Genomic DNA, 26588 nt, shown 5'->3' on the forward strand with positions numbered 1-26588 from the left:
TCACTACAAAACCGCAGGGGGTTGTGCAACTCTGTTGGGCAACAGCGCTTCACAATCAGCCCTGACGGACCTTCGAATGTCAGGTAAAAATAATTAGGCAATGGTTATAAAGTAGAAGTCAGAGAACAAATCAGTCTGCGAGAGTCAGTGGGAAACCTTCTGAAGGCTCTGATAACGCCGAGGTCGTCGACGTCGCTGTGGTTCTGAGCAGCTCAGATATATTCAATTAAAAAAGCTGTCTTCATTTACCTAACTTGAACCTTTAACAGTTAGTGTGTGTGATATTTGCACATTTAACTTCAGCGAACATTTTGGGTTTATTTGACCTTTCTGGGCTTTTTATACAAAGATAAACCTACAACCACACGCACAAAGGAACCCAAATAGAGGTTATATGTCCTTTATCATGCATGTCTGAAAGGAACCACATGCATCCACTGTTTTTCACTGGATACATTTTGATACGATTGAAAATAGCATTAGTAATGGTTTGTTTCAGGTTGGCATTCGTTTATTCTCGTCTACTATTTTAATCCCTATTGGCGTGTATTTTTAAAAACATGTAGGGGCAACGACATTTACTTGTTCTTCAGAAAAATAACTTTGACAGAGCGTCGTCGTGATCGGCAGCTGTCACTGCTGGCTAGTTAGCACAAGCCAAAATTGTCATTTAAAAGGATAAATAATATTGGGCCACATGTCATCTTTTGTTAATGAAAATACTTAAGTTTATGACATGCAAACATTTTGGGGGGATTAATACACACTTGTTCAAGAAGCTGAGTCTTAAGTAAAAAATAAATATATTCAGAGGCAGACTTGTATTCTGAATGAAAGCGGATTTATTTCAAACAAGCCATCTTCAGCGTATAAATTTGTACTCTGAGCCCAAACGGAGGCTTCAAGATTCTGTTATGATAAAATGTGCCGCTACACTGGTTAGTAAAAGCAGATGAAAAATGCCATTTCAGAAGATGAAGTTCACCGAGACGGGATTGCAATGCTTGTGAATGTAGAGAGTCCTCAGGCTTAATTTTTTTGCTTAAACAGCATTTATGCTTCAAAACCCTTTTATTCGCTTTCCGGTGGGAGAAAGCGAATGAAAAAAAATAATAACAAAATGAAAAGAAAAAGTTGCCAATTAAGTCGGTGAGTTAGAAGAGACACGGACGTAAAGGATCAACGCTGAAGTGGAGTTTATTAACTCTGAGCCGTCTCTCTACTAACGTTAAAAAGTCAAACTCAGGTCCGTTTTCAGAAACTCTCCGCTGTTATCCCAGGCTGTGGTCTTTCAGTTCAGTTGATAAGTTACACAGTTCTTCGTGAAATATCACAGCACAACGAGGAAAGCCCTTTTCATTTTCTCAATTTTTCATTTTGTGAGCACAAAAGACATTTTGGGCAGACATGGCAAGTTAAGTTACACAAATGGATGCATTAAAATGAGAAGGGTGGTGGACAGAACCTCTATGTGGTTGCTGGGTCACTTTGACTTAGTTCTGCTTTTCGTCTTCTTTTTTTCTTTTTTTTTCTACCGTTATGCAACTTCAACAAACACACATTTTAAACCTATGCTAAAGTCAATCTTTCCACTTCCCAAAAAATCACAAATGTTAGTGTAAAACAGACTTTTTTTTCTCCCCCCGCCCCATTCACGTCTAATCCTGACAGGTAGCTCTGAGGCCTGCTTCTATGGGTAGGGGTCAAAAAGGTCACATGCCGGACTCCTGCGACGCTCCATCAACGCCTCCCTGCAGGTGCCGCTGAGACAGGATGTGTTTCAGAGTGTCCAGCTCCTGGGTGAGCTGCCCTATCTTCATCTGCAGCTTCTGGTTCTCCTCCTGCAGCTGCAGGGCCCTCTGCTGGGTCAGCAGGATCCTCCGGCGGGCCTTGTCCCGGCTCTTCCTCACTGCGACGTTGTTCCTCTCGCGCCGCAGGCGGTACTCCGCGCTGTCCTTGCTGATGCTCCTCTTGGTCACCGGGGCCCTGGGCAGCAGGAAGGGCGAGAAGTCCTGGGTTTGGAGAGACGGGAAGGCGTTTGAGCGGCGGCGCTTCTGTCAGACGGCACGCGCTTCACACAAGCAACACGCTTGGACTCACCTGCTGAGCGCCGGCGTGGCTCTGGTGGTGGTTTGAGCTCCCCGAGTTGGGGTTGCTGCTGAGGCAGGACGTGTTGTAGGGCAGGTAGGGCAGTCCCATCATCTGCTCGGCCACTCTCTCGTCAGCGACCCCCCTGATGATCCCCGGATGAGACTGGCCATACGACATCATGTCCATCTGAGACATCTGGTTGGACTGTGAGGCCTGGTTGGAGGCGACGGGATTCAGGGGCTGGCTGTGAGGCTGACCAGAATACGAACTGACCCACTCCTGGATGACAGACGACACTCTGGAATCTGACATCTGCGGGCAGAATTGGATTAGGCCCCATGCTTTTCGTTCATGAATTACTTCAGTCAAATTAGTGGAGCTCAGGCACGGTCTTTGAGATTCAGTTATTGTTTTTCTTTCCCAGAATCTCATCAACTCTCGTGCTGCAAATTCAACAATTTGTTCGCAAACGACCAGAAATGCAACGGATTAATATTAGTGCCGTTAAACAACTTCAAGTATATATATAAAAAAAAGAAGACGATGAAATTCATTTTCAGAAGAAAGAAGAACTACCATGCCGCCTTTTGTGCGCCTTTGCTGCATGACTTTTTATTTTCAGACAATATCATTTATGCTTCTTTTTTTCAAAATGGAGAAGAAAAAAAAACATTTTAGGCTGTTAAAAAATATATATTAAAACCATAAAACTGGGAACATGGAAGATGGATTGACCTCATACATTTGTTTATTAATGTCAAAAAAATAGATATAAAAAAATTTATGACATGCTTTATTGAATATATTTGATTAAAAAACAAACAAAAAAAAACAGTTCATAACATTTTAAAGCCTGACTCAGGGCATCTTTAGATTAGATTTACACTGAATGTAAATGTAACTTTTTAAAAAAAAAATTTAAAATGCAGCCAAATCAAACTGTATACACTGCTTACTACATTTTCTATCAAAGTGAATTTCATCATTATTTTCAACATCAAACAGTAAAATACAACAGAAAAAGGTGAATCCATAAATCTGATATTCACACAGCGACTTTCTGAGTCGGTTTCACCATCGAACCATGGTTCCCCTAAAAACTCCTGAACTTCTACAGTTTTTATTCGTTTGAGTCTGTTTACTCCTTCGTTTTCTTCTAAACCCTGAAATCCTGGTTAAATCGTTTGGGCTTTTCGACAAAGTTAGGTTGTGACTTACCATGGCTCTCCTCAAACTCTGCAGCTCTCCTCAGACTGTGCGAGCGGTAACGACTTTAAGGCAGGACACCGAGAGGCAGGTACCCCTCTGATGATCACATCAGCACTTCCTCTCTCTCTCTCTCTCTGTCTCTCTCGCTCTCTCTGTTTCTCTGACAGACGCCAACTCTTGCACATTTATCCTTTTTAGGAAGACGCATCAACTTCCATTCAGAAGTTCCTCTGAAATCCCAAAAAAAACCAACACTGAGTCACCGACCGCAGCCAGGATCCCTGAATTACCATTTTGCCTCATTAGCATCCCTGGAGGACAGGTGGTTATCAAGTTCAGCAGTTATCCCAGAGGCCTGAACTGCGAGTCAACACATCCAGGATGTCCTTATCTGATCGGCCCCAGTGAACCCCGACAAGGGAGATTCTTCTCACACTGACATGGTAAGTGGCCCCAGGTTGCCAGAGGAGACCTGATTTGTGACAAACAACTCACGTGAAGCTCGATTTTGAAATCCCCCAAAAATTGACCTTAACATTTGAAATTAAATTGTAGGAGAGTTTGTCTGAGTGATGTGAGGTGTGGGATGAAAAGTAGTGGAGCTTTGGGCTAAATGTGGAACTTCAAGCAAAGGGATCGGCGGAACACACCTGCAAAATATGAGATCATTTTCAACATCATGACCGTCAATGTTACTACACTGAAAAAAGTGTGATCAGGGTTAAGTAATATTTACTAAATAAATAAGAGCAAACTATACATAATAAAAAAGACTTTGTGCAGTTTTGAATCTCACTGAGTTGAATTAACAAAATTTTGAATATATTTTAATTGCATTCTACTCGGTTTTTATTTCAATAAAATCAGCAGAAAAACAATAAGTAGAATTTATTTATTTTCATAGGTAAAGTCAAAAGTGCAGAAAATTGATAAATTTTACTCATTGGGAGGCCTTTATTTTTCCCGCCCCAAAGCATTTGAACATCCAGTCTGCTTGGCATTTCATGGACTACCGTTTGCTTAAAGGTAAGACATGTTTTAATTGTTCTTAGTTAAAATAATTCAAGTGTCTGTAGCAGTTAAACGTTGTCTTAAGTTACTGCAAATGACCAAACATGGCAACTTTAAAGTTATAGTGTGAAGGATTTGAAGTCAGTCATCTTTGATTTGACTAAATACATCGCAATGATTGAAAAAGTAGTCTCAATGTCACAATTTAATGTGACTAACGTAATACGATATATAGTGGCCGTAGAATACAAGCTACTCTTTTATTTAATGTAGTTTTTTGGCCTCAGCTCAAGCTCCCCCTCCCCCACCTTAACAAGCTAGCTAGCATGTTTGGGCTCCATAATGGAGGAACAGACGTTGTTTTGAACGGTGAGAGGCTAATCAAGTTAAGAGTTTCGTTTAAAGTTACTGCATTTAGTTTTTACTATTAAAATGTACTCAAGTAGCATTTTTACTCAAATAGCATGTTAAAAGCTGATTTCTAATCAGTTTTTATAACGTTACACATTTCGGAAGAAAAATCAGCCGTTTTACATTTTGAGACAAAGTGCGCTGTTTCTTCTTTCTCATGGAACGTCTGTTATTGTGTTTTGAGCACAGTGGCTGGTGTTTTGCTAAACCCCAGTTCACCGGCTCTCACTGAGGTTCTCCATTAACGTTACGTTAGTTACATTCAGATGGCACAAACGGCTTTCTCGTTTTTTCCTGTTTTCTCGGAAAAACGTTTTGCTTTCAAACTGTGGTTGCAGCTCACACTGACAGATAAACAGTGAGATGCGTCTGTGAATGTTGGGTTGAAATCAGTACGTAGAGCTTCGTACTGACTGCTGCCACAGAGAGACTGAGAGAAATGCTTCGTTAGTCCGTTTTGGGCATCTTTGACTTTAATATTTATTGTTTGGCATTTGTTGATGTGCATATATCTGTGGTGCCTTTAGATGTGCTGCATTTAGACAGACAGGAAGCTTTAAGAGAAACATTACCGCTTCTGTCTTCCGTGCAGTTTGCTAACACTGTCACTTGCTATGGAGCTAAGTACACTGTTAGGATGAGCTTGCCTCATGGCTCTACAGGGGGACTTCCTGACTTTGCTGAGATTATTCAGATAGCCATTTTAAACAACCGTGCACATTTCATTGTAAAGTCACTACAAGCATGGCATGAAGAGCATCTTAGATTTTCAACTAGAGAACACTGGCAAAATGGCTCTTGTTGAGCAGCAGAAACTTGGTGATGTACAGTGTACATGGCTGCATACAGTGTGGGAGGAAAACGCTTGGTCACACTAAAACGTCACATCTGTTGTTTGTTTTAGGTAATTTTGATAAATTATGTTAACCTTTACATCTCATAACATGTTTTTAAAACCATTGTTCTGGAAATATAACAACAGGATCCTTTTTTGTTGACATTTTAGCAATTTAATAATCATAATTATGGCACACGCATTTAATGTTACGATTATAAGTGTGGTGTTCCACTTAAATAAGTACAGATTTTATTTATAAATGTTTTTTATACAGGTTTTTTATGTACTGTATAACAATATATTTAACTTTTGTCTATTCTTGTCTGGATGGCAGAGATGGAGGCAAAACTCAGAGTAATAATTGACGACCGAATTGAGAAGTTGGTCCTCCCATCAGGCATCCCGCCCACTGTGGAGGAGCTGCATAATATTGTGAAGGAGACCTTTGGGATTTCTACTGAGTTCAGTCTTCAGTATTTTGATGTGGAATTTGAAGATTATTTTACTCTTCACAACAGTGATCTTATCAAACACAAAGGCACCATAAAGGGAGAGGATGAAGAAAGTCAAGAACAAGAGAGGATTCAGTTGTTTACTGAAGTAAAGAAAGAGGACAACAACGCATTGATAAAAGAAAAAATGGCCAAAACATTTGCACACAGAAGAAACGAAATCATTAACCAATCACCCAGTATAGAGAAAATTAAAGCCAGATGGCCCGCTCTATTTGAGCCGTCTCACGTGAGTTATAAGTGCATGCTAATCAGAAATATTCCTAGTCAATGTGAAGGATTGCATTTGTGATTCTGCATTTAGCTATTTGATACAAAATGTGTTGCGTTACTGTCATCTATTTTATAGATCAAATTTGATCCATCTTCTTGCTTTTGAAAAATGTCGTAAGAACAGTATGTATGTTTGTAATATTTGAGGCTTTAAAACTGGTTTCATGATTTATCTTTCAGATCCAGGATGAGTTTCACAGAATCACAATGGTGCATCTTGAATCAAAGATCATGTCCAAACTGGATGAATATACTCCTCGACTTCTGAACCTCTTCCACTCCAAGGGCGGAACCATGGAGTTGAGGTTGCAGGCTATCCTACTCGAGGTATCCTTCATTGAGCATTATGGTTGCTAATATTTCATTCTCAAAATTTTGTGTTTAAACTTCTGGAATATCATTACTTAAATTTACTGGAGGTTAGTCTGTGATTCTCTTTATCAATGGAATATGAAATAATCGCATGAAAATTTGTTTCAGTAGTGTTTTATTACACTGGTCCTCAAGATGGCACAGGAAGGATCCTTGAGCTTATTAACAGTAATATAAATCACCAGGTGTTTATTTTTTTCGTTTCAGACTCCAAGCAATCCTGACATCAACATGACCAGAGATGTTACCATTTGATGTTTGATGATGTACCTTGGGGAATCTGCAGATCAACTCTTACAAGAGTATGATGTAAGTTTAAGTAGATATTAAAATATAAAGTAGGTGATTTATCTCATCTCTTCTAATTGGTATTCGTTGGAAATTTTTTAGTGTTATCTCATATTTGTCTAAAACACTGACAAATAGAGTGCATTACAAGCAACGGCTGACAAACTCCAGATTTTCTTGTCCAAACAGTTGTAAGCAATTTGGGAAATAGAACCTTCTCCTTTAGCTGTACTGTCTAATATGCACAATGTTCTTGCTATTACAGGATGCTGATGAAGACAGTGTGTCACAGGACCTTGCTGTTCAAAGCCTGAAGATCTACAACATCAAAGCTAACATGTCAGAGGATCCAGACATCGGTATCGTGGTGGACAGCGTGAAAATTCTAACTGCTCTGGGTAACTTTCCAAGGGCTTGCTCCCTGCTTGTTGGATTGGTGTATGCTATGAGTCTTGCCTATCCAAAGAAGCTCAGATACACGTTTGAAGTGTTTCAGAAACTTCTCCTCGGACTGGATAGTTCAAAGCTCTCCACAAAAGTGAACAGCCTCAGGAATAAACTAATGGCTTAAGAAAACGGACCCTTACTAAACAAAAGGGAATAGACAAGCCACTGTCAAAACCAACATGCAAAACTTTGTGACATGCTCTGTGAAGTTAGTTAAAATTTGGGTAATTTTCAGTTCAGTGGATTTCTGCATGTGTATTTTTTCTTGCAGTACATTACAGTTAACTAGCCTTTCTAAGGACTGACCCCTTGTTCTCATATGTGGTAGTGCCTGTTATATGGCTTTGGATCTGTTCAGGTCTGTCACATGAATCCTTGTCCCTTTTATACAGCATAGAGAATCCACTATTGCCTTTTTGGAGAGTCCATGCAGGCTTCACCACTGAAGGGTGATGATCTGCAGGCTGCAAAATGCTGTTGTGTTTCATTTGCACTTTATATAATATGTTTTTGTTCAGTTCTGTCTTTCAACTTATTTTTCGAAAAGGAAAGTAAGTGTCACGGAGCCAACAGCCCAACACAGTGACAAGATGTAGCATGAACATGCAAAACAAGAAAATGGAAGTTTTTATGCCTCAAAGGTCTCGCCCATCTTTCACATATTGTCATGTGTTTTCCCAGGTAAGATTTATACTTGTGTTGTGCTCTGCATGCCTCTTAAACATAAAGTTAACTATGTTTATGTGATTGATAAATTGTTGAAGCAAGCTTAACTGAGTCCAAGTTGATTTTGTTGATGTGATGGCTCTAAAAAATCATGTTAACTATACTTTGAGCAGAGTGGCACTATGTGTTGACTTGATACTGATATATTGTATATTGCCCCTTCTCTGTTTTATTGTTGTATTTTGGAATTTTGCACTTGTTGGGTGCTGGATAATCACGTTTTATAAAGTTTCACAAAGAAATGCTGCTGCTGTTTAATTTGTTGTTTTTTGATGCCACTCAAGTTTGGTCAGTATATTGTGTAAATTAGGCTTAAAAAAATTATGGCAACAAAGTGACACTCAATATTATTGAATAGATTTAAAGTCCTATGACACAAATAATAACTTAGAATTTATCAATTATTTTAGCTACAAATGACTAAGAACAACAGTGTTAATGTGTTGAATCAATCAATAATGTGCTAAAATATGAGTTGATATCATTTATATTATTTACTTAATCCAAATAATTTTTATGCTGATCTTTAGTAAATCCAAATCAATTTCAGCCATTTAATTAATAAATATAAAATTAATTTCACCTAGATTAACAGTAAATATGAATCAATTTCCCACAGATATTTCGTAAATCTAAATAATCTTTTCTCAGAAACTTAGTAAATAGAAATAATTTTCCTTGTAAAATTGAGTTGGATTTACTAAATATTTTTTGTCAATATAACTTATCATTTGGCTTGATATTACTAAATCCAAGACATTTCAGCTGTTGATTTTATTAAGATGTACTTGATTTTTTTAAGTTAAGTTAAGTTAAAATATTCAATACTTTTTACTCATTATTGTAGAACATAAAATCTACTCAATTATATTACGTGTCACTTTGTTGCCTCAATTTTTTTGAGTAACCATTGGTCAAATTTTTCTGAGTGTATTTCATACAACTGTTGGCTGAAATACGATACAACCCCAATGAAAAGGTTTGATTTCAAGTAAAGTGATTTGGAAAGAGAACACAGTCGTATCAGAAAAGTGGTCGCATTGCTCAATCTTAAGGAGGGCAGCTTCAGTTTTTGTGTTGCTTTGTGATCCTTTGGACCACGCAGTAATATTCAACACATTGAAATATTGTGGAAAAGTCTGTTTTTTAGTGGGTAGACGCACAAAGTGAAACACACATTATACAGATTCTATGATGATGTTTTAAAGCATACCTATCTTTAATTTTGATTATTGAAAGTGTGCTTAATGCCAGCTAAAATTTACTTTTAATCTGATAAATAAGCATAATAAGAATGATTTTTTTTAAAAAGTGACTGAATTAGACTCTTTGACTTATTGTTACACATACATTTTTCTTTGACATTTAAGCTTATAGGCATCTGGTAGAGCTGGCATAAGGTTGTCGTGATATAATAAAATTTAAAAACTATATAGAGGTGAATACACAGGTGGATTTGACCTAACTATTGTACAGAAGCATCTTGTACAACAGTTTACTGAGACACAGAAAGAAAAGGAAGTTGAACCTTTATTCTGCTGAATGCAGCCCAGCTGCCTTGAAGACAATAGTTTTAAAATGTTTCAGATTATTTATGTTTACACTCAGCCTATAAAAGCTGTGAAGGAAAAAGTCACCACACATCAGGGTGATTATACAATTAAAAAAAAACAACTCTAGAAGTAAGTTTGATACGTTTTTAATATTTATTTATTTATTTATTTATTTAATATTTCGAGAGACATTTTTGACCAGCAGAATTTCAGCAGTACTTGTTTTGTTTGCATGGAAATATGTTTTGGGCTCCCATCATCGCACCAGGCGCGGCGAGAAGACTGTCTCCCTGCGGCTTCCGTAGGTCGGGCGAAGTTAAAATGGCCGCTCCTGTTGACAACGTGAGTAAAAATCAATCTTGCTGAGGCATTTTCTGTATTTTATTTGCGCAAAGGGTCTTCTTTCATACCCTTGAGAGAATTTTAAACACCGAAGACACTTCTACATGTTTGTGTTCATTTTAAAACGCGGAAGCTCTACGGAGAAACTCCCTGTTCGCCTTTTGCTGCTTGCGTGTTCAAATGTTCCTTAACTGTTATTTTATTTCACACGTGTCGTATTATTTATTACAACCTGTGTCTGTTGTCTCACAGGACCTAATCGAAAGTGATTTACCCAAAGCTGTGCAGCTGCTGAATAGCCTCACGGAACAGGTGAGGTTTAATTTTACGTCACAGGAATAAATGGATGTCGAACAGAGAGATGATGCACCACACATGACTCTGTCCGAGATTATTAGATGGTGTAATATTCTACTGCAATGCGACTGGATGCTCTGCACAGCAGCACGCATACATTCACTACTTTACCGTAGTGGCTCACCACATGTGAAGGTTTTGACCTTTTTGTTGACCTTAGGTCGCATCAGTAACCAGTTATGTTCAAGAGCTGCTGGGGAAAGTCAAGAGTGGGGGGTTCAACACTTCAAAGGTAAGTGAACATTACCAGTGTCTGCTTAGATCTATATGATCTACATCTGTGAGCACATTTTAGTTTGAGACAGACCCGTCCCCTCCCTCTCCAACACGTTTCATGCTGTTTGTAAAAAAAAAAGAAGAAAAGCTTCCCCATGCCAGAAACTAAATTCCCATGTGTTTCCATAAAAAGTAAAGCCGCAACTAATTTTCTAGCGCCACTTCTTTTTTTTTTTTTTTTTGCTGCATTATATTCTGGTGTGTTGTGATTTCAAGAACACCTTGTGCTTCTGACGGTTCCTCGCAGGGTCTGTCCTTCCTGGACCTTCGCTACAACCTCCTGCTCTTCTACCTTCAGGACCTCACTCATCTCATCAGCATCAAGGCCGGAGGAGGCAAGATAAGAGGCAGCGAAGCTTTGAGCAGAGTGGTCACCGTCAGAACGGTAAGAACGTCTGCAAGACGCGCCGCAGTCCCTGTGGGCGCAGATCACAAACTTTATTTAGCTTTTCCCCTCTTTGGTAGGTGCTAGAGAAAATGCGACCGCTCGACCACAAGCTGAAGTACCAGATTGATAAACTGGTGCGCACTGCTGTTACTGGAAGTTTGGGTAATAAATATCTATTTATATATAGATGTTTTTTTCTTTCCCCTACATTAAGTATCACGTATGAAAGGTTATTAGTGCTTATGCAGCATGATTTGAATACAATTTTCATCTGTTTTTGTCGAGTTCAGCTGAAAACGATCCGCTCCAGCTGCGTCCAAATCCTGAAAATTTCATCAGCAAAGTAAGTCCTTCCGCTTGTTGCGGAAGAGTTTTAGTCAAATGGCTTATAAAGAGCCTTTCTCTCAATTTGTTGGACTGAAGTTGTTTTAAGTTTGGGTCAAGAGACAAAAATTGCTGAGATTCTTTCGTGCCTCGTTGTCCAGCTGAGCGAATCGGAGGACTCTGAGGATGAAACGAAGAACAAGGCAGCCTCCGACAAGAAAGCAGCTCACTCTAGTGGGAGGAAATATGTACCACCGAAGATTGCTCCGGTGCATTACGGTACCGACGTTCGCCTCTGATGGAACGGAGTTTGTTTCACGGTGATTTCTCGGTATCGGATATTAAGACGGCTAATTTCCCGTCAGACGGCGACATGACAGAGGCAGACAGGAAGAAGTCTCAGGCGGAGCGGCAGCGACGAGCAGCTCTGCGGAGCTCCGTGATCCAGGAGCTGAGGCAGCAGTACAGCGACGCTCCAGAGGAGATCCGGGACAGACGAGACTTCCAGTCGGAGAGGGAAAGCCGAGACGAGCTCCACAGGTCGAGTCTTGATGGCTTCACTGCAGTCTGTTCAGACATCCATTCGTTTGAATTTTATTAGGTTTTTGTGTTATTACTCCTCAGATGTTTTAGGAAGATTTGCACCGAATACTCCCATTACAGGGAAATGTGGTGGGAGTTTAAAAATGTTGAACCAATTGTCACCTTATAGGAAAAGTTACGAGGAGTCGATGATGGTGCGTCTGAATGTGCCGAAGCACGAGAAGAAAGCCAGGAAGAGGAGCACGATGGCCATGTCCGGCCAGCTGAGCGGCATCACACACTTCGGTGACATCACAGCTCTGACCGGCGGTGAAGGTGGTCAGGTGTGTTTTCAGTGACCTCCGACTTTCTCACAAGTGAATGACATATATGGAGGAACTTTCTCTTTACCAAGTTCTCCAGTGGTTTATGGGATATGGGTTGCTCTCTCGGTGTCAGTTCTAAGATACTTTTTTTTTGTGTCTAATTTCCTAAGGATGGGGAAAGCGGTAGACCAAAGAAAAAGAAGAAACTCATGAAAAAGAAAACCAAGAGGAGAGGTGAGTCTGTTTTTTAAGATAAAGGGAGGGGGTGTATAATGTGCAATAAATGGATGACTATTCATGTTTTTTTCTTTTTACAGCCTTCAAGAAACACAAATAAACAAAACTGTGGTGTTCAATGATGTCAGGATATTAAATGAAAATGTTTCATTCCCTGTATTGAAGTAATAAACTCCACATCACTGCTTTTTTGCTTGTTTTTTTGTTTTTAATTAGTTGTAAAATTGCAGCTGTCCAGTCATGACTTACCACTAGAGGGCAGTCATGTTTCCTATATCAATCAAACAGAGGCCACACAATTCAATGCTGCGTTCCAGTTACCTGGGAATTCAGAACTCGGAACTGGGCTTGACGTCAGACCCCTGGTAATAGCGCTCCGTTCAGTACAGTCGGAATTTCCAATATGGCGGTGTCTAAACATAGTTTCCAATACCTATAAGCAAACACTTTTAATTTGTTTAGAGTTGTGGGTGCTACATGTGGCATAGATTTTAAAGTAAGGTTACATGAGGAGCGGCAGTTGGAGTTGCTCCCACTTTCCCGATGGGAAATCAGACTTCGGAGGGCGGCCCAGTTGATTTTTCCGACTGGGAAGTCGGAATGTTCCACTTCCGACAGCAACTGGAATGCAGCATTCGTTATTACCTTTTCTATGAGGTGTGAGAACTGAAGCTTGTCCCGTAAAAGCCTTTCGCTTGTAACATTGCGCAGAGCTGGAACAGCTGCTGGACGCCCGGCCAGATGTTGGGGAGGATTAATGGCCGCCGCGGCAGGTCGCTCTACTTAACTCGGTGCCAACAGCAGCAATTTGGCACACACCCCTGGTTGCATCTAGTTAATAGATGAGGCACCATCGCATCTAGTTTAACATAAATGCTTCACAAAGCAAAAATCAGTGCAGTACCAAAACTGCGCCCTCAGATTAAAGGGAGCAACACACATTTGAAGCAAATGTGTTCTGATCACACTTGGAAAGTGGAATGGAAAGTGAGACATTGGCCAAATACAGGTGTCCAGAAATGTGAATTCTAGGTCAATTTGTTTTATTTCATTATACATAAACGGAATGGGAACTCGGCACATTACAATTCAAAACATGGCAAAAAAACAAACAAAAAAACCCCCAAATGCCCTAAAGAAGCTAAAATGTGCTCAAAAGTGGCGACTTCTTTGCCATCCATCTCCTGTGAACTGAAAATGTTTGACATTTTTGCTATGCTGCATGGACTTGACCAACTTCTGATCTTAATTGCACATATTAGGAGCTTTTTGGCTTGTTGCATTGAAATACTGATTTCAAAAGCATATTAACTTCAGTAAAAAGCAACTTGACCTTATTTTACTGCTTTTAAACTGATTCATGTTCCCTGGAATGCAATAGATGAACACCACAGCCAATACACTGAATCATACTGTGACTGTCTAGACCCAAAAATGCTTTAGTTTTTTTTTTTTTAAAGTTAGTTTGACAATCTGCAACCTATTAATCAGTTTTTTTTCCAATAAAGAAACTTTAGGGAGTAGGATTCAGCTTCTTACCAGTAGTGTTTCCTCACAGATATTTAATAAATACAGTAGTCACAGGTGAGCGCTTATGTAAGCAACATAGGAATTTCATTAGAAATATTAAACACTTAAAATTTTAAATGAGTAAATAAATTCAGATGAAATTTGTCAAGTGAAATATTACTTCCATGTGAATTGTAAAATTCAGTGGAAAAGTATGGGTTCAAGTTTTAGAGCAGTTTGACAAATAAATATGCCACAATATTTCAATACTTTCCATGAGGAACTAATAAAAGTGAACATTTCTTAGATCACTTCCGAAAGAAAAACTGACACCAATTTCATTTTTACACAATGTCTTTATTTTTTTTTTCTCCTAATTACAGACTCATGGGTTAAAAATAAAAATAAAAAAGCAAAACATTTGTTCAAACCCAAACCCCCCCAATCTTTTTTCCCCCCCCAAAAAAAAACAAACAAAAAAAAACGAAACAAAGAGAGGTCTCCAGACCAACCCCACCCCCTGACTTTCCCCACCCTAAAACAGCTCCAGCCCACTCTTCAATTTAAATCAATGCTGTTAGCTGGGCAGCCTTTCTCAAACAAGCCGTGACTGCACTGCGCCTAGTCAGAGAAAGGGGGCGCCCTCGAGTCGCACCTTGATAATTAATCACCCCTCCTTTCACCCCGTTTCTCCCCCCTCTAGCACAAACTTGCCTGTCTGCCACTCGGCTATTGTTGGCTTCAGCTGTGTGTGGGAAATCATGTGTCGGCTTGGCTGGCCGTCAGTTCTGTGGTGTGTTTGGTTAGGTGTGTATGTTCGTTGTGGGCGATGTGACATTTTTTTTGTTTGTTTGTTTTTTAAAATTTATTTAAATTTTTTTTTGAAAGTGTTAGTTAAAAAGCATCATCAGCGTTTGCTGTTGTAGTAAATGCCCCCCGCGGTGGGCCTGTGGTCACCCTGGCCCCCTCCCCCGCCTCCCCACACCGACAGGATGGGGTGAGTGTGCATAGCGGGAGCGGAGAGAGACAGAGATGCTGCGGAGACAGTGGGGGGGGCCGGCGCCACCTGGGGAGGGGTTGTCAGCCTCCACTGGTCCTGAAACCTGAAACGACAAGAAGTGGTCTAATATACAGAGAGAGGAGGAGGGGAAGGAGGTGGAGGAAGGGGGTGGAGAGATGGAAGACAAGGTGCACAGAGGGAGGAGCACTGGGGGAAAATGAAGGGGGAAGTACTAAAAATAAAAAAAATGAAACATGCCTGATTTGGGGAAAACAAAGTTACTTCATCTACAAAACAGGTGGGGAGGGGAAAAAAAAACAATCCTACAGTCCTTCACTGGACAGCAGACCATCCATAAATAAAATACATTTTAGGGGGTAGGGTGCAAGAGGGAGAAAGCAGATAAAAGGGGTTGAAAGGGTGAGTCAGGGTGGGGTAAGGGGAAGGGGGGATCAGGAGGTAATGACAAACTCCAAACGACAAAAATTGCAACAACAAACACTCAAAAGCTAGTGGACGTTTCACACTGATGCGCTAACAACAACAAAAAAATCGAACATCAACTTTCCTTCTTCCTGCCCTCCCTCCTTTTTTTCCCCCTCTCTTCCCTCCCTCCCCTTTTTTTTTTGGATGGCAGTGGAAGGTGAGTGGGTGGGCTGTACTGGTGATGGTGTGAAAGCAGGAGGTCACAGCCAGACCAAAGGAGACACATCTGCAGCCTGAGATACCATCTTTCTCTTTAAACCGCTTTTTTTTTCTTTTTTCTTTTCCCCAACCCTTCCCTCCCATTCAGAAACCAAACAAAAATAAACAAAAAAAAAAAAAAAAAAAGAAACCCAACAGATGTTTCACCTCCCCCCACCCCCACCAATGGCCAACCGAGGTTTACCTTACCAGGTGTGACCGCATCAAGCTCTGCACACGCACGCTCTCACACAATCTCACACTGCGGCCAGCCAGTCTCTCTGTCCAGGAGAGGGGTTTGTGTTGTTTGTTTTTTTTTTTTTTTCGCTTTTTTTTTTTTCCATTTTTTGTCTTTTTTCCTCTCCTCAGTGGTTTCTTCTTTTTTTTGGTGGGGAGGGGAGAAGTTTCATTGTGTGTGGGTGTGTGTGTGTGTGTGTGGGTGGGTGTGTGTGTGTGTGTTTTAAAATGGAACAGAGATGGGAGGGGAGGACTGATAGTAAGGGGAGTACTGGGGAGGGGGGGTGTTTAGTAAGGGGAATACCACGATGTTGTTCGCCCTCGGCCCCTGGAAAAGAGAGAGAAAAAGAGGGTGAGATTTTTTTCTGTTTGGCTTAAGAAGATGGACACCAATTTCCTGGTGTGATAAATATATAGATATAGATAAGTGAGAGTGCGTGAGGGCAGGAAAAGGTTTGAATAAAAAGTCAACTGTAAATGCCTAAAATGAGACAGGCTGTATTTTAATCAGTGTGGAAGGACAGACTAGTAGCTTTAAAAAGGAGGAAAAATTGTTTTTCAGATATCGAGTGAGAACAGTAAGTGTGGGGAGGTTGTGGGGGGATGTGAGGGGGGACAGCAATGGCACTCTCCCTCTTTCTCTCTCTCTCTGTCTCTCTATGAGAGAGCCTCCTTCTGGGGGTCACTGTGGGGGAAAGACCGTGAGGACAAACAGCACCACACACACCATCAGCGAGACGCACTCACTTACACGGTGGACTCACAACTGCAGCGTTAATCCACACTCAGAAACACAACGTGACACACACATACACACACACAGAGTGACACCAGCCAGCGGCAGAACGCCTCTCAGTCACACAGACAGCACAAACGGGTCACACTGGGACTGAACACCCCGCCGCTCGGTAGGCCAGATGCCGAGGTCAGGCTGCAGTAATGAACCCTCGTTTCTGGGAGTGAGCGCTGTGAAGCTGGAGCGAGTGTGTGCGCGGTGTAAGTGGAAGGGGGCGGCGGGGGTCATGTTCATGCAAAAAAAGAAAAATCCACATGAATACGAGTACAAAAAAAAATGTAAATAAACACAAACAACATTATGAATACTGTTGGGCATCAAAATCTTGGCTCTTCGCTGCATGTACTTGGGAAGATAATCATGTGGATGTGATCATCCTGACAGCATTGGGTTGGTTTTAGAAAGGTTTCAAGTCGTTTTACTGAGATGTCAGATAAAGTGCTGGAGAGACTTTATTCTGACTGAATGGGGCATGGAGTAATGCAGGATGGCCCCTCCCACACCTGCTGCTGCATACTGCCACTCAGCAGGCTGTGAGAAGGCCACAACAACTCAAACTAAAGAGGACAACCGGTGTTGTCACTGGCAACACGACGCATGCCTGTGGCCTAGTCCACATGTACCCAGATATCTGGGAAAACAGAGTTTTTGTGTGGCCTTTCATCCAGACAAAAACTCTGTAACATCACTAAAAAGGATTATTTAGAAAAACTATGAAAACTGAGATTTAGGGTTCCACATATTGCCCTCTATGGGTTTGGCATATCTAAAACACTCTGGGGCAGATTTGTATGGTTTTATGTGGATGTAAACTTCTCTGAAACCGATCCTGTGTGCAAGATACTTTTTAAAATGATCGAGCGGAGCTATTCAGTTTTACAAACACCCGGCTACATGTGAACAAGGCATAAGACAAAAAGGTTGCAGATTTTGGAGCCAATAATATAACATTGTTCAGTACTACCACTTTGCTTGTTTTTCTTTCAAGGTCATAGGTCAAATAGAAAAGAAAGCTGTGCAGGAATATATCTTTAACATTAGAATAAACTTGAACCAAGATAAATTAAATTTAAAAAAATGTTTCTAAAAGTGATTTATAGTAAGATGTTATAAAGTTCTCAGAGTGGCATGTTGCATTTTATTAAAGTGCAGTCAGTGCATTCTGATCTTTACTATGAACACTGAGGAGAGCACTTAACCAAATAATGACGTGTAACATTGAGATACTACTGAAATGCTGATAACATTAGTTGCAATTCATGTTCTAGTTTTAAATCTGAGTAAATACTGAGATTTTATAGTATTTTTACTTCAGATTTTAATCCCAAAAGCTCCATGTCTCTTTTCTCTTGCCTTTCAGACAGAGTAGGTTTTAAAGAAATATGATTTGGCTACATAATCCTTTAGCACAGTGAAATGCTAGCTGGGGTGGTTTTAGATAGGAACAGAGAACCAATCCAACATGTCTGATATTGAACACAGCTAAAAACTGAAACCTTCCCAAGCTTGCTGCAGCTCCATGCCAGGTTTGATGATGATATTTTTTCCACAATAAGACAGAGCACTGGTGAAATGTTACATGTGGTTCAGATCTGCAACTCAGTCTGAACTAAAGCAGTGATAAAAGTCCTGATGTATCATCCAGACTCATCTGAGACAAATCATCAAGGCCAGTTCAAATGGAACAACTCTGACTGCTCTATGGTTTCGACATGCTAACCTGTGCTGCTGCTGATTAATGAGGGCACATTGTGTAGTTATCAAGAGTTTAAGATTAGATTCTTTCTAACCACATAGTTCATCTAATTTCAACATTTTAATCAGTTCTTGGGGGAATTTGAGGTCCTGTCCATTAGTCTCAATATTTTTACCCTTATCCAAGCCTCTCCCCTCTCTGCCTTGCAAGCCAGATCTGTGAGTGAACTGGGAGGGTTAAGGTTTTATTGTGTGTGGGGGAGTTTCTGATTAGAGACTGTGACCTTGAAGTTCAGACATTTTCTCACAAAAATGAAAGGATACAACCCAGACTAGTTCCAATTGAATGCCAGCTTCACTAAATGAGGAAGCAAGGACCTGATGAAAACCTGTATGATTGAGTTGACAAATAAAATAGCCAGGTAACTTTGTAGAAGCAATACAAGACAATGTGAAGCCCTCGCTCACAGTTTTTCATAAGCTAAATAGAAAGTTTTACAGTCTCTAATGTTACATTTTAAGTAAAGGGTACAGACAGATTTTGACGGTGGATGGCAGGTTATACATGACGACCAGGCTCCCCGGGATCTTATGCAAGAGGCCTCGAGAGCAGCTCACCTGAAGGCCCGTCCTCTGCCTCTAGGTGGCGTGTAACCACTGTAGTATCGTGCACGCGAGGCGAAGCTTCCTCCTCCGCCCCGTGATCGGAACCGGCCCCGAGGAAACCCGCGATCTGTGGTGCTGATTCCTGGTCTGTTTGTTCTCTTGGCTCCCACCTGAACACAGTTTGGGGTGTTAGGAACTCTCAGACTCTAAACATGCAGTTCCAGTGTGACAACACTTTTGGATGATCACTGCGTTGTCTTGGACTATTTTATTGACAAGTAAAATGTTTCAGATCACAATCTTTTTACTTTTCATTACATGAAAAAACAAAGTTAAGTTACTGTCCATTTTTTGCATGTTATGAAGTCAAAGTTTCTTACCTTTATCTGTCTTCCTCTGAAAAGGGATTCATCCAGAGCCATAGCTGTCCTAACAGACTCTTTGTCTGCAAACTCAATATAAGCAAACCTAGAAATGAGGGGGGGAGAAAAAAAGTTGCTAAGCAACAGAAACTTCTAAATACAGGAACAGGATTATGCAACAATAAAAAAAATCTCACATAATACAGAATCAACAGAATCGGCTACACCGATCCAATCCAGATATCTGAGGTTTAGTATCAGCAGATACCAATCCCAAAAAGAAAAACGGTGCCAAATTGAATTAAACCGAATTACAAATATATGCAATAACTCTGCACCGGTACAACACACTAAAACACACCAATACTTCATAAGTTTGGTCAAACATGTAAAGGCAATGCAGCTTTAATTTGTTGAGTCAGAGCAACTAGGAGTACCGAAAAAGACAAAAAGTATAGGTTGACAACATTGGCTAAACATGTAAAAATAAACTGTAACAAACCTTTCAAAAGGTCAGAGCACAAAGCATGGAATTAGACTAAATAGATCAAAGCTTATTTATGGGTCACATCGTCATTGAGATTAAAACTTCTTTTCAATATCAGGACCGATACAGATATCAATATCAGATCTGTGCATTTGAAATTTCTGCTTCTGGTTTTAAATATCCTAACAAACTAAACCAATGGAAACTAAAACTTTCTCCATCGGAAGACTCATTCAAATCAGAAAAATAATAAAAGAAAAAAGAAAATAGGCTATTCCTGTCTCATTGAAAAACTAAACTTCATTTGTATTTATCTCCAAATTAAATAAATCTGTACATCATTTAAAATACTTGCTAACTTATTCTTAGTCAGCAACTCATGGCACACATAAGAGAGAATTAGATGGGTTATTACCCCTTGGGATGCCCTGTGTATTTGTCACACAGAATGGTGACTCTGTTTACTGAACCACAGCCATGGAAGTGAGCTTCAAGCTCCTCTGCTGTAGCACCGTAATCCACCTGAGGAGAGAAAATGTAGAAAAACATTTACGACTCATGTCACAGGGAGAGACATGAGAAACGCAAACATCTAACAAATCTGACAATAAAGGAACTTATTTTTCAAATATGAACATTATCACTGCTGATGGGTTTCAGAAGTCACAATGTAACCACAGCAACCTGAGTGGGGGACAGTGTTCATTCTGGCTAAAACAAGCCAAGCCACTGAAGTGTCAGAGAGAAAAGGGCAGAGGAGAGGGAGGCCAACTAAACCCGAACAAAGCAGCAGGGAGCTGAACACTACAGCACAGAATATCTGTATGCTAAATACTATCAAGCTGTAGTACAAGTATGGAAGTGCTGAATGCTGCCCTTTCATGACAAAAAACTAAACAGGAATTTCAGGTTTGTCTTGGAAAATGTGTGGAGTTCATTTAAGGTGTAAGAACTACAAATACTGACCCGCTTCATAAGTATAAATACCAACGTTTTTTTCTTCCTTTTCTTTTAGTAGCAACATAGAAAATTGTGTCTTTTTTTTGGACTAAACTCCAAGTGACCAACGACACGTCAAACATAGCACAAGACAACAGACTGTTACTCACATTGCCAACATAAATAGATCTCCCATCTGCTTCCATCTTCTCCTCGATGGACATGATGACAGGACCAACTGAAAACAGAGGAGGGAGAAGAAGTCAATATGACTGCTGTGAGGCAGACAAGACGGCCTCTAACAAGCTGGATTTGGAGGACAGACCTGGAAGCAAAATTACAGGTTTTAAATTCCAACATTTGTGCTGATCGTACAGCCTAGGAGCAGAGGTTTTGCTGCATGATTTTACCCAAAATAACCTCTGCACCATCAGTTATGATCAAATTTTTGTTCATAATTTATTAAAATAATGTGGGAAGAGGGTTGAATAACAGGTCTTTTTCCATTTTCTGGGACACACATGTCTGAACTAACTTTTTATTAGCAGAAAGTGCTTTTAAAAAAATGTAGAGAATGACTCAGTCGCATGACAACTCAAGTTTAACTTGTTAATTACCAAAATATATGCAGCAACAATCAAGACAATACAGAAATCCAGTATGTAATAAGGTTTGATTCCATGACTACAGACTGTTTGTCATTACATAGACATATTTAAAAAATAAAAAACAAAAAATGTGGAGCTATTTAAAGCAGTCCTATATTTGATTAACTAGAGCACTAAATCATTTTATTTTGAAATAAAATAACCTCAGAATAATAAGGAAACAGGATTTATGTAAACCAGAAAAAAAATAAATACTGAATCATATAGCAAACCTTGAGTGCCATCTTTTATTTATTTGCTTCACATTACGTCTCAAGTTTATTGGCCACTCAGGTTGATACAAACCTTTTTGCATGTCTGCTAAGAGTGGTGGCCGTACCCTGAACTCTGCCTGCTATGGTCTTATGTTGCCAAGCAATTTTCTGGTTGGGACAGACACTTGTGTCCCTGCCTTAATCAGGTCATTCAGAAAAATTTATGCATCACAGGATATTTTATTTTGTCCTGTAAGAGTTTTCCTTAAAGTAATGTTGAGACATCCTGATCCCTCACCCCATGGCAAACACTAGGCTGTGCTCCTAAGTTCCAAAAAGGAGCGCCTAATGAAGACTTCAGGAATAGCAAAAGGACATTTAGATAGAAACCTATTTTGAGCTCCTCTGCATTAGTAACAACTTGTCTTCTTCACCATGGCAGCCACAGAGCAGACCCACAGCTATGTGAGGCAGCACTGGAAATACATCACATGTGAAGCAGCTAACAGGCTTTGTTAAGCTGCTATTCCAACTGGGCCAACAATTAAACAACTTTTGGTCAAGCTGGATACCTTTTTAGAACAACATTTAATTAGGTGATGTTGCTGTGGTTGGAAACACTTTGCCAGACAATTTTATGAAAACCCTTAAATGATAATGTTTGTCTTAGAAATTGCAAATAAAACTGTGGTTTTGCTCTGCCATAGTAATACACTCGTAGGTCAAATATTTTATTTCAAAAAGTTGGCGATGTTGGACCTCTCAAGCAAGTAAAACACTCAAAAGTAAAGCCACATCCATTATCACCACTACTAGTGGCACATTCATTATAAACCGCATATTTTCACAAGCATGCCTCTTCCACTTCTTATTTAGAGTCTTTGCTGCTGTTCAATTCATCTGTGAGTTCAGATCAGGTTGGGGTGTCATGGCATCACACCTGAGTGGACTGTGTTGTAGTTGTAGGTTGGAAACCGAGTGGTATTGGCTAATAGCTATGATGCTAACTACTAACAGAAATACAAACTCATAATATGCATAAGACAATGATTGTGAGTGCAACATTGCCAAACAGGATTAATTTTTTAAATAAATAAATAGTAATTCTATTTGTTACAATGAACTAACCTTTTCAGGGTAATTAAAAAAAAAACAAAAAACAACCAACAAAAAAAGTTAAACAGAGTCACTCAAAAGGAGACATTGAGAGAAAATTGTTTCCAAGAAGCCATGCAACGCTGTTATCCCTTAAAGAAAGAGGAAGACTACAGACAGGTCAAGTGAAAAACAAACATACCTGGTGGGGGACTGAGATTCATCTGTTTCTCCACCTCGTTCTGTAGCTCCTTCAGCTTTTCTGCCTCTTCCTCCATCTCTCGAACTCGGGCTTTTATAGCCTCCAGTTCCTGCAAAACACACACATTCCCAATATGTCTGTGAAAGCAGTAGCTTCACAAACTGTTACCATTGACATGCATCTGATGCTGATGCTCAAGGGTTTTACAAATATATGCACCAAAGACAAAAGTCCTCATTTAAGTAGATCCAGTGTATGGCCTTTTGCTGCAGATTATTTTCTCCACAATTTTTTTATTTTCTCTCTGTAAAGCATACAACTAAAAACCAACAGAGCCAACAAATGGAAATAAAAAAAGAAATAAATTCATTACATAGTTGTGCAACTGTTAAAAATCTATCCCGTTACAAAAAAAGTTTAACCACAGCCATTTTTTTCATAAAAATAATACATTTACAGCAAACACAGACAGGTTTCAAATAGACAATAACTATAAGATATTTGACATGATTATTCCAAATTAATTTATTAAAGGATAGGTCATAAAATTTACTTATCTTTGTAAAACTCTACAGTGCACCACAGAATAACCTGTTGATAATCTTCTTAGTTTTGATACCTTTAAAAGGGAACTTGGGGTTTACAACTTCTTACGGTCCACCATTTTATCAGCCACGATTTCTACAACCATTTAGCAGTTATTGCCAAAGCCAAAAAAAAAAATACAATTCTTCAAAAATAGCGTTGTCATCTACAAACAAAAATCATTGCACATTGCCACACTTCATTAATCTCATGTAAACTAGAAATTCTGGCTGCCAAGTTCCAACACCAAACCTTCCAAGAAAATTGGTGTTTTCACCCAGAGACTTACTTGTCAATTAACTGCTCAACTCAAACAATTGTTCTCATTCAATAACACATTTTTCTATAAAACAGACACATAATGTGCACCGAATACCGACTTGACGGTGTCCTCACATGTGTGAAGTCCCTCCTGTCAGACAGTGGTGCACTGCAGCACAGTGGGAGTCGCTCCAGCATCCTTCAGAGCCACTGCCTATTTGCCTTTTTTTTAAATTCATTTTCTCACAGTAACATTCAAGAATCATCCTAAATTCGGATCTCCCAATCAGAAGAGAAAAAGGGAGTCACAGTAACCGAGTCACTCTTCCTGCATTCAGTTTGTTATAATCCTAGACATCATAAATATCCTCACGATTCATATATAGACCAGGGGAGCAATCCACCTGCATATGACACGTTCTGACCCCTATTTTTTGACGCATATTAAGAACAAGGTCTCACGCTCCCCTCTTTTCCTCCAGCAAAAAAAAAAAAAAAAATGGTGAAAGATGCAAACCCAGCCCCTTAAATACCGCAGCCCCCCTTTTTTTCCATCTGCGTCCACAATTTCTCTACAAGAAAACCCAAATTCCTCGCCAAAGAGTGCTATCCAGTAATTACCTGGGAAATATGCACTGACGTGCAAATGATAGAATACGCATGTGTGAGTCCATTGAAAATGTGCAGCTGGTATTCATTTTAAACTCGCTGTGATGCAGGTTACTGCCCACAGTCGGCCAAAGCGCACAGAAAAAGAAAAAAAAGATGGTCAAGTGTACGTCGGCCTCGTCTAGCTATGGCTTTATTATTCGCTCACACAAACGTTATCCAGTGAGACTGAATAGCGTCTGTCGTGTAACACAAATAGCCCGACAGCTACCATGACGTGCCGCAAATTTATCCCGTGACTACCGACCACAGTTGACGGGTTCGCTGGTCATTTAGGGTGCAGCATTTAATGCTAACATTAGCCTTCTGCCGCTGGGTCATTCGCGTGTGCGCGCACAGCAGCGCCCGAACAAGAAGCGGCTTCATCGAAGAAAAATGAAAGGAGATAAAAGATGAAATTACCGTCAGCCGGTCGCCTTCTTAAGGAGGTAGACTTTTAAAACGACAGCTAACGGCGGCGGCCTGTCCGGTGCTTGCCCCAACAATGTCCCGCATCTCCGTCCTGCATTTTTTTTTTTTCTTTTTTTGCGACGAGGAGTTCCCCCCCACCCCCAACAGGCTAGGGTTGCTCTCTCTAGCGCAGAGAAACTGGTGTTGCTCTTGCGCCAAGATGGCCGCGGACACCACGCATGTCACCACCCAAGTCTGCTGCACTGCGTGAACCACAATGGCGGTTGATACCGAAGTAGCCTTATCAGACGGCATGTGACCAATGATTTGTCGAAGACGACCAGAAAAACTACACGTTTTGTTTAACCAACTGTTCCGAAGTGGCACTAACGTGCCTCGATATTCAAGATGGTTCTCACTCGTGGAACAATACCCTTTACTCACCGGGTCTTCAATTGCGGCCTCTCCCTCTTCTAACCCCGGTTCTTCGTCACCGACACCTGGGTCTTCCAGTTCGGGATGTCCGGGATCTGAATCTAGTAGAGATTCATCTGCTAGTCCGTTGCCGAACTCCGCCATCGCTCTTATCCGACACTACCGACGCGCCTCGTGGCTAAACCGACGTTACAGGCCCCCACTCACACACAAGGGGGTAGAGTGAGCGGGGCGGCGAAAAGAAAAAAAACGGCGGAAAACGCCGCTCTGTAAAGTTAAAATGGGAAATAAAATGCTAGCTTCAGCTCTAGCTATAACTCAAACAGCGTTCCACGACACACAATGTGTGCTGTTTCACTCGCTATTTTTAGGCAAAGGCCCAAATATGCGAAACCGAACCGACTTTATTTACTTAAACGTGTATATTTAAAAAAAGGCGAGTGCTGTACGCGAGCGCGGCGGCGTCTCCTCAGTTCAGAAATGGAAGCTGGGGGCGGAGTCACTTAGCACTGCAGGCGTAAAGCTCTCAATTCTATTGGTCTACAGAGAATTCTAGACCAACCTTTTCAGTATTTCCCGTGTGTTCATTGGACAATCACACGGGGCATTCCGGTTCGCGAATGGCGTCGTACGCTTTTGATTGGATTATGTTTCTGTCCATCGAACTCCTCTCGTTACTTTTATAAACTTACAAAGCCCATTGCTGACCGAATAAATTCCCATAATATTTGAACGAGTTATGTCAAATGCCTCACCCTGTTTGACCTTACTGAGCGAGCTCCCTTTAATAAATCATTCTGCAAAATCTTTTTACGCCATTTTAGTTCAAATAAAACATGGAAACCTTCTGCAGGAAACAAACCTGTTTTGGCAAAAAAAAAAAAAAAAAAAAAAAAACTATTAGTTTTAATGATTTGGATTAGAAGCATTTTATTTCTGACAGGAAGTTATATTATTGACAACATTTGAAATTGTTGATGTTTAATCGTCCTTATTACTTTTGTAAAACTAGACATACACAGCTTGACCTGATCAACCACACAATTGTTCATTATTGTCCATTACCTTACTTTTTATACTACAAGAAAACCATAAGCATGCTTTTTTGCTTCCATGGTAAACCTAAGCATATATATCTTAGAACCAGCTTTCTTTTGGAATTGCATAAACATCCAGGAAGCATCTTAGTTTTCACCCTTTATGAAAGTTATATCAGCATATCACTTATTAAAAAAAAAGTTTTAGCAACAAAAACAATACACTGCTGTGTG

At 40.2% G+C, this 26588-nt stretch overlaps 4 protein-coding genes across 6 annotated transcripts; 2 read left to right on the plus strand and 2 right to left on the minus strand.

Moving 5' to 3' along the window:
• Positions 1–819: 819 nt before the first annotated feature.
• cebp1 (CCAAT/enhancer binding protein (C/EBP) 1) lies at positions 820–3389 on the minus strand. Its single transcript, XM_055037435.1, has 3 exons — positions 3310–3389; positions 2101–2403; positions 820–2012 (listed from the first exon to the last, which is right to left on the minus strand). Exons 1-3 carry the CDS (start codon positions 3310–3312, stop codon positions 1713–1715), a joined length of 606 nt encoding a protein of 201 aa, XP_054893410.1. The 5' UTR covers positions 3313–3389; the 3' UTR covers positions 820–1712.
• A 689-nt stretch (positions 3390–4078) lies between these two features.
• On the plus strand, positions 4079–6999 carry LOC129364652 (uncharacterized). Its single transcript, XM_055037434.1, has 4 exons — positions 4079–4326; positions 5895–6301; positions 6526–6672; positions 6925–6999. The coding sequence occupies exons 1-4, from the start codon at positions 4305–4307 to the stop codon at positions 6970–6972; spliced, it is 624 nt and encodes a 207-aa protein (XP_054893409.1). The 5' UTR covers positions 4079–4304; the 3' UTR covers positions 6973–6999.
• A 3033-nt stretch (positions 7000–10032) lies between these two features.
• On the plus strand, positions 10033–12692 carry ngdn (neuroguidin, EIF4E binding protein). Its single transcript, XM_055037422.1, has 11 exons — positions 10033–10073; positions 10326–10385; positions 10591–10662; positions 10954–11091; positions 11172–11256; positions 11385–11437; positions 11580–11697; positions 11784–11958; positions 12131–12284; positions 12437–12500; positions 12584–12692. Exons 1-11 carry the CDS (start codon positions 10053–10055, stop codon positions 12601–12603), a joined length of 960 nt encoding a protein of 319 aa, XP_054893397.1. The 5' UTR covers positions 10033–10052; the 3' UTR covers positions 12604–12692.
• A 1699-nt stretch (positions 12693–14391) lies between these two features.
• Positions 14392–25802, minus strand: pabpn1 (poly(A) binding protein, nuclear 1). 3 transcript variants are annotated; one of them, XM_055037427.1, is made up of 7 exons: positions 25327–25802; positions 22978–23086; positions 20989–21056; positions 20295–20401; positions 19411–19498; positions 19043–19200; positions 14392–15115 (listed from the first exon to the last, which is right to left on the minus strand). In XM_055037427.1, exons 1-7 carry the CDS (start codon positions 25459–25461, stop codon positions 14920–14922), a joined length of 861 nt encoding a protein of 286 aa, XP_054893402.1. In that variant the 5' UTR covers positions 25462–25802; the 3' UTR covers positions 14392–14919. The 3 variants fall into 3 exon arrangements, with proteins under 3 accessions (XP_054893402.1, XP_054893404.1, XP_054893403.1); XM_055037429.1 differs by lacking the exon at positions 25327–25802 and adding an exon at positions 24895–25026 and having other exon boundaries at positions 14393–15115; XM_055037428.1 differs by lacking the exon at positions 14392–15115 and adding an exon at positions 15216–16261.
• Between the last annotated feature and the right edge of the window lie 786 nt (positions 25803–26588).

The sequence above is a fragment of the Poeciliopsis prolifica genome, unplaced genomic scaffold (genome assembly GCF_027474105.1).
Source record: "Poeciliopsis prolifica strain line A6 unplaced genomic scaffold, Auburn_PproV2 SCAFFOLD012, whole genome shotgun sequence".
Lineage (NCBI taxonomy): Eukaryota > Metazoa > Chordata > Actinopteri > Cyprinodontiformes > Poeciliidae > Poeciliopsis > Poeciliopsis prolifica.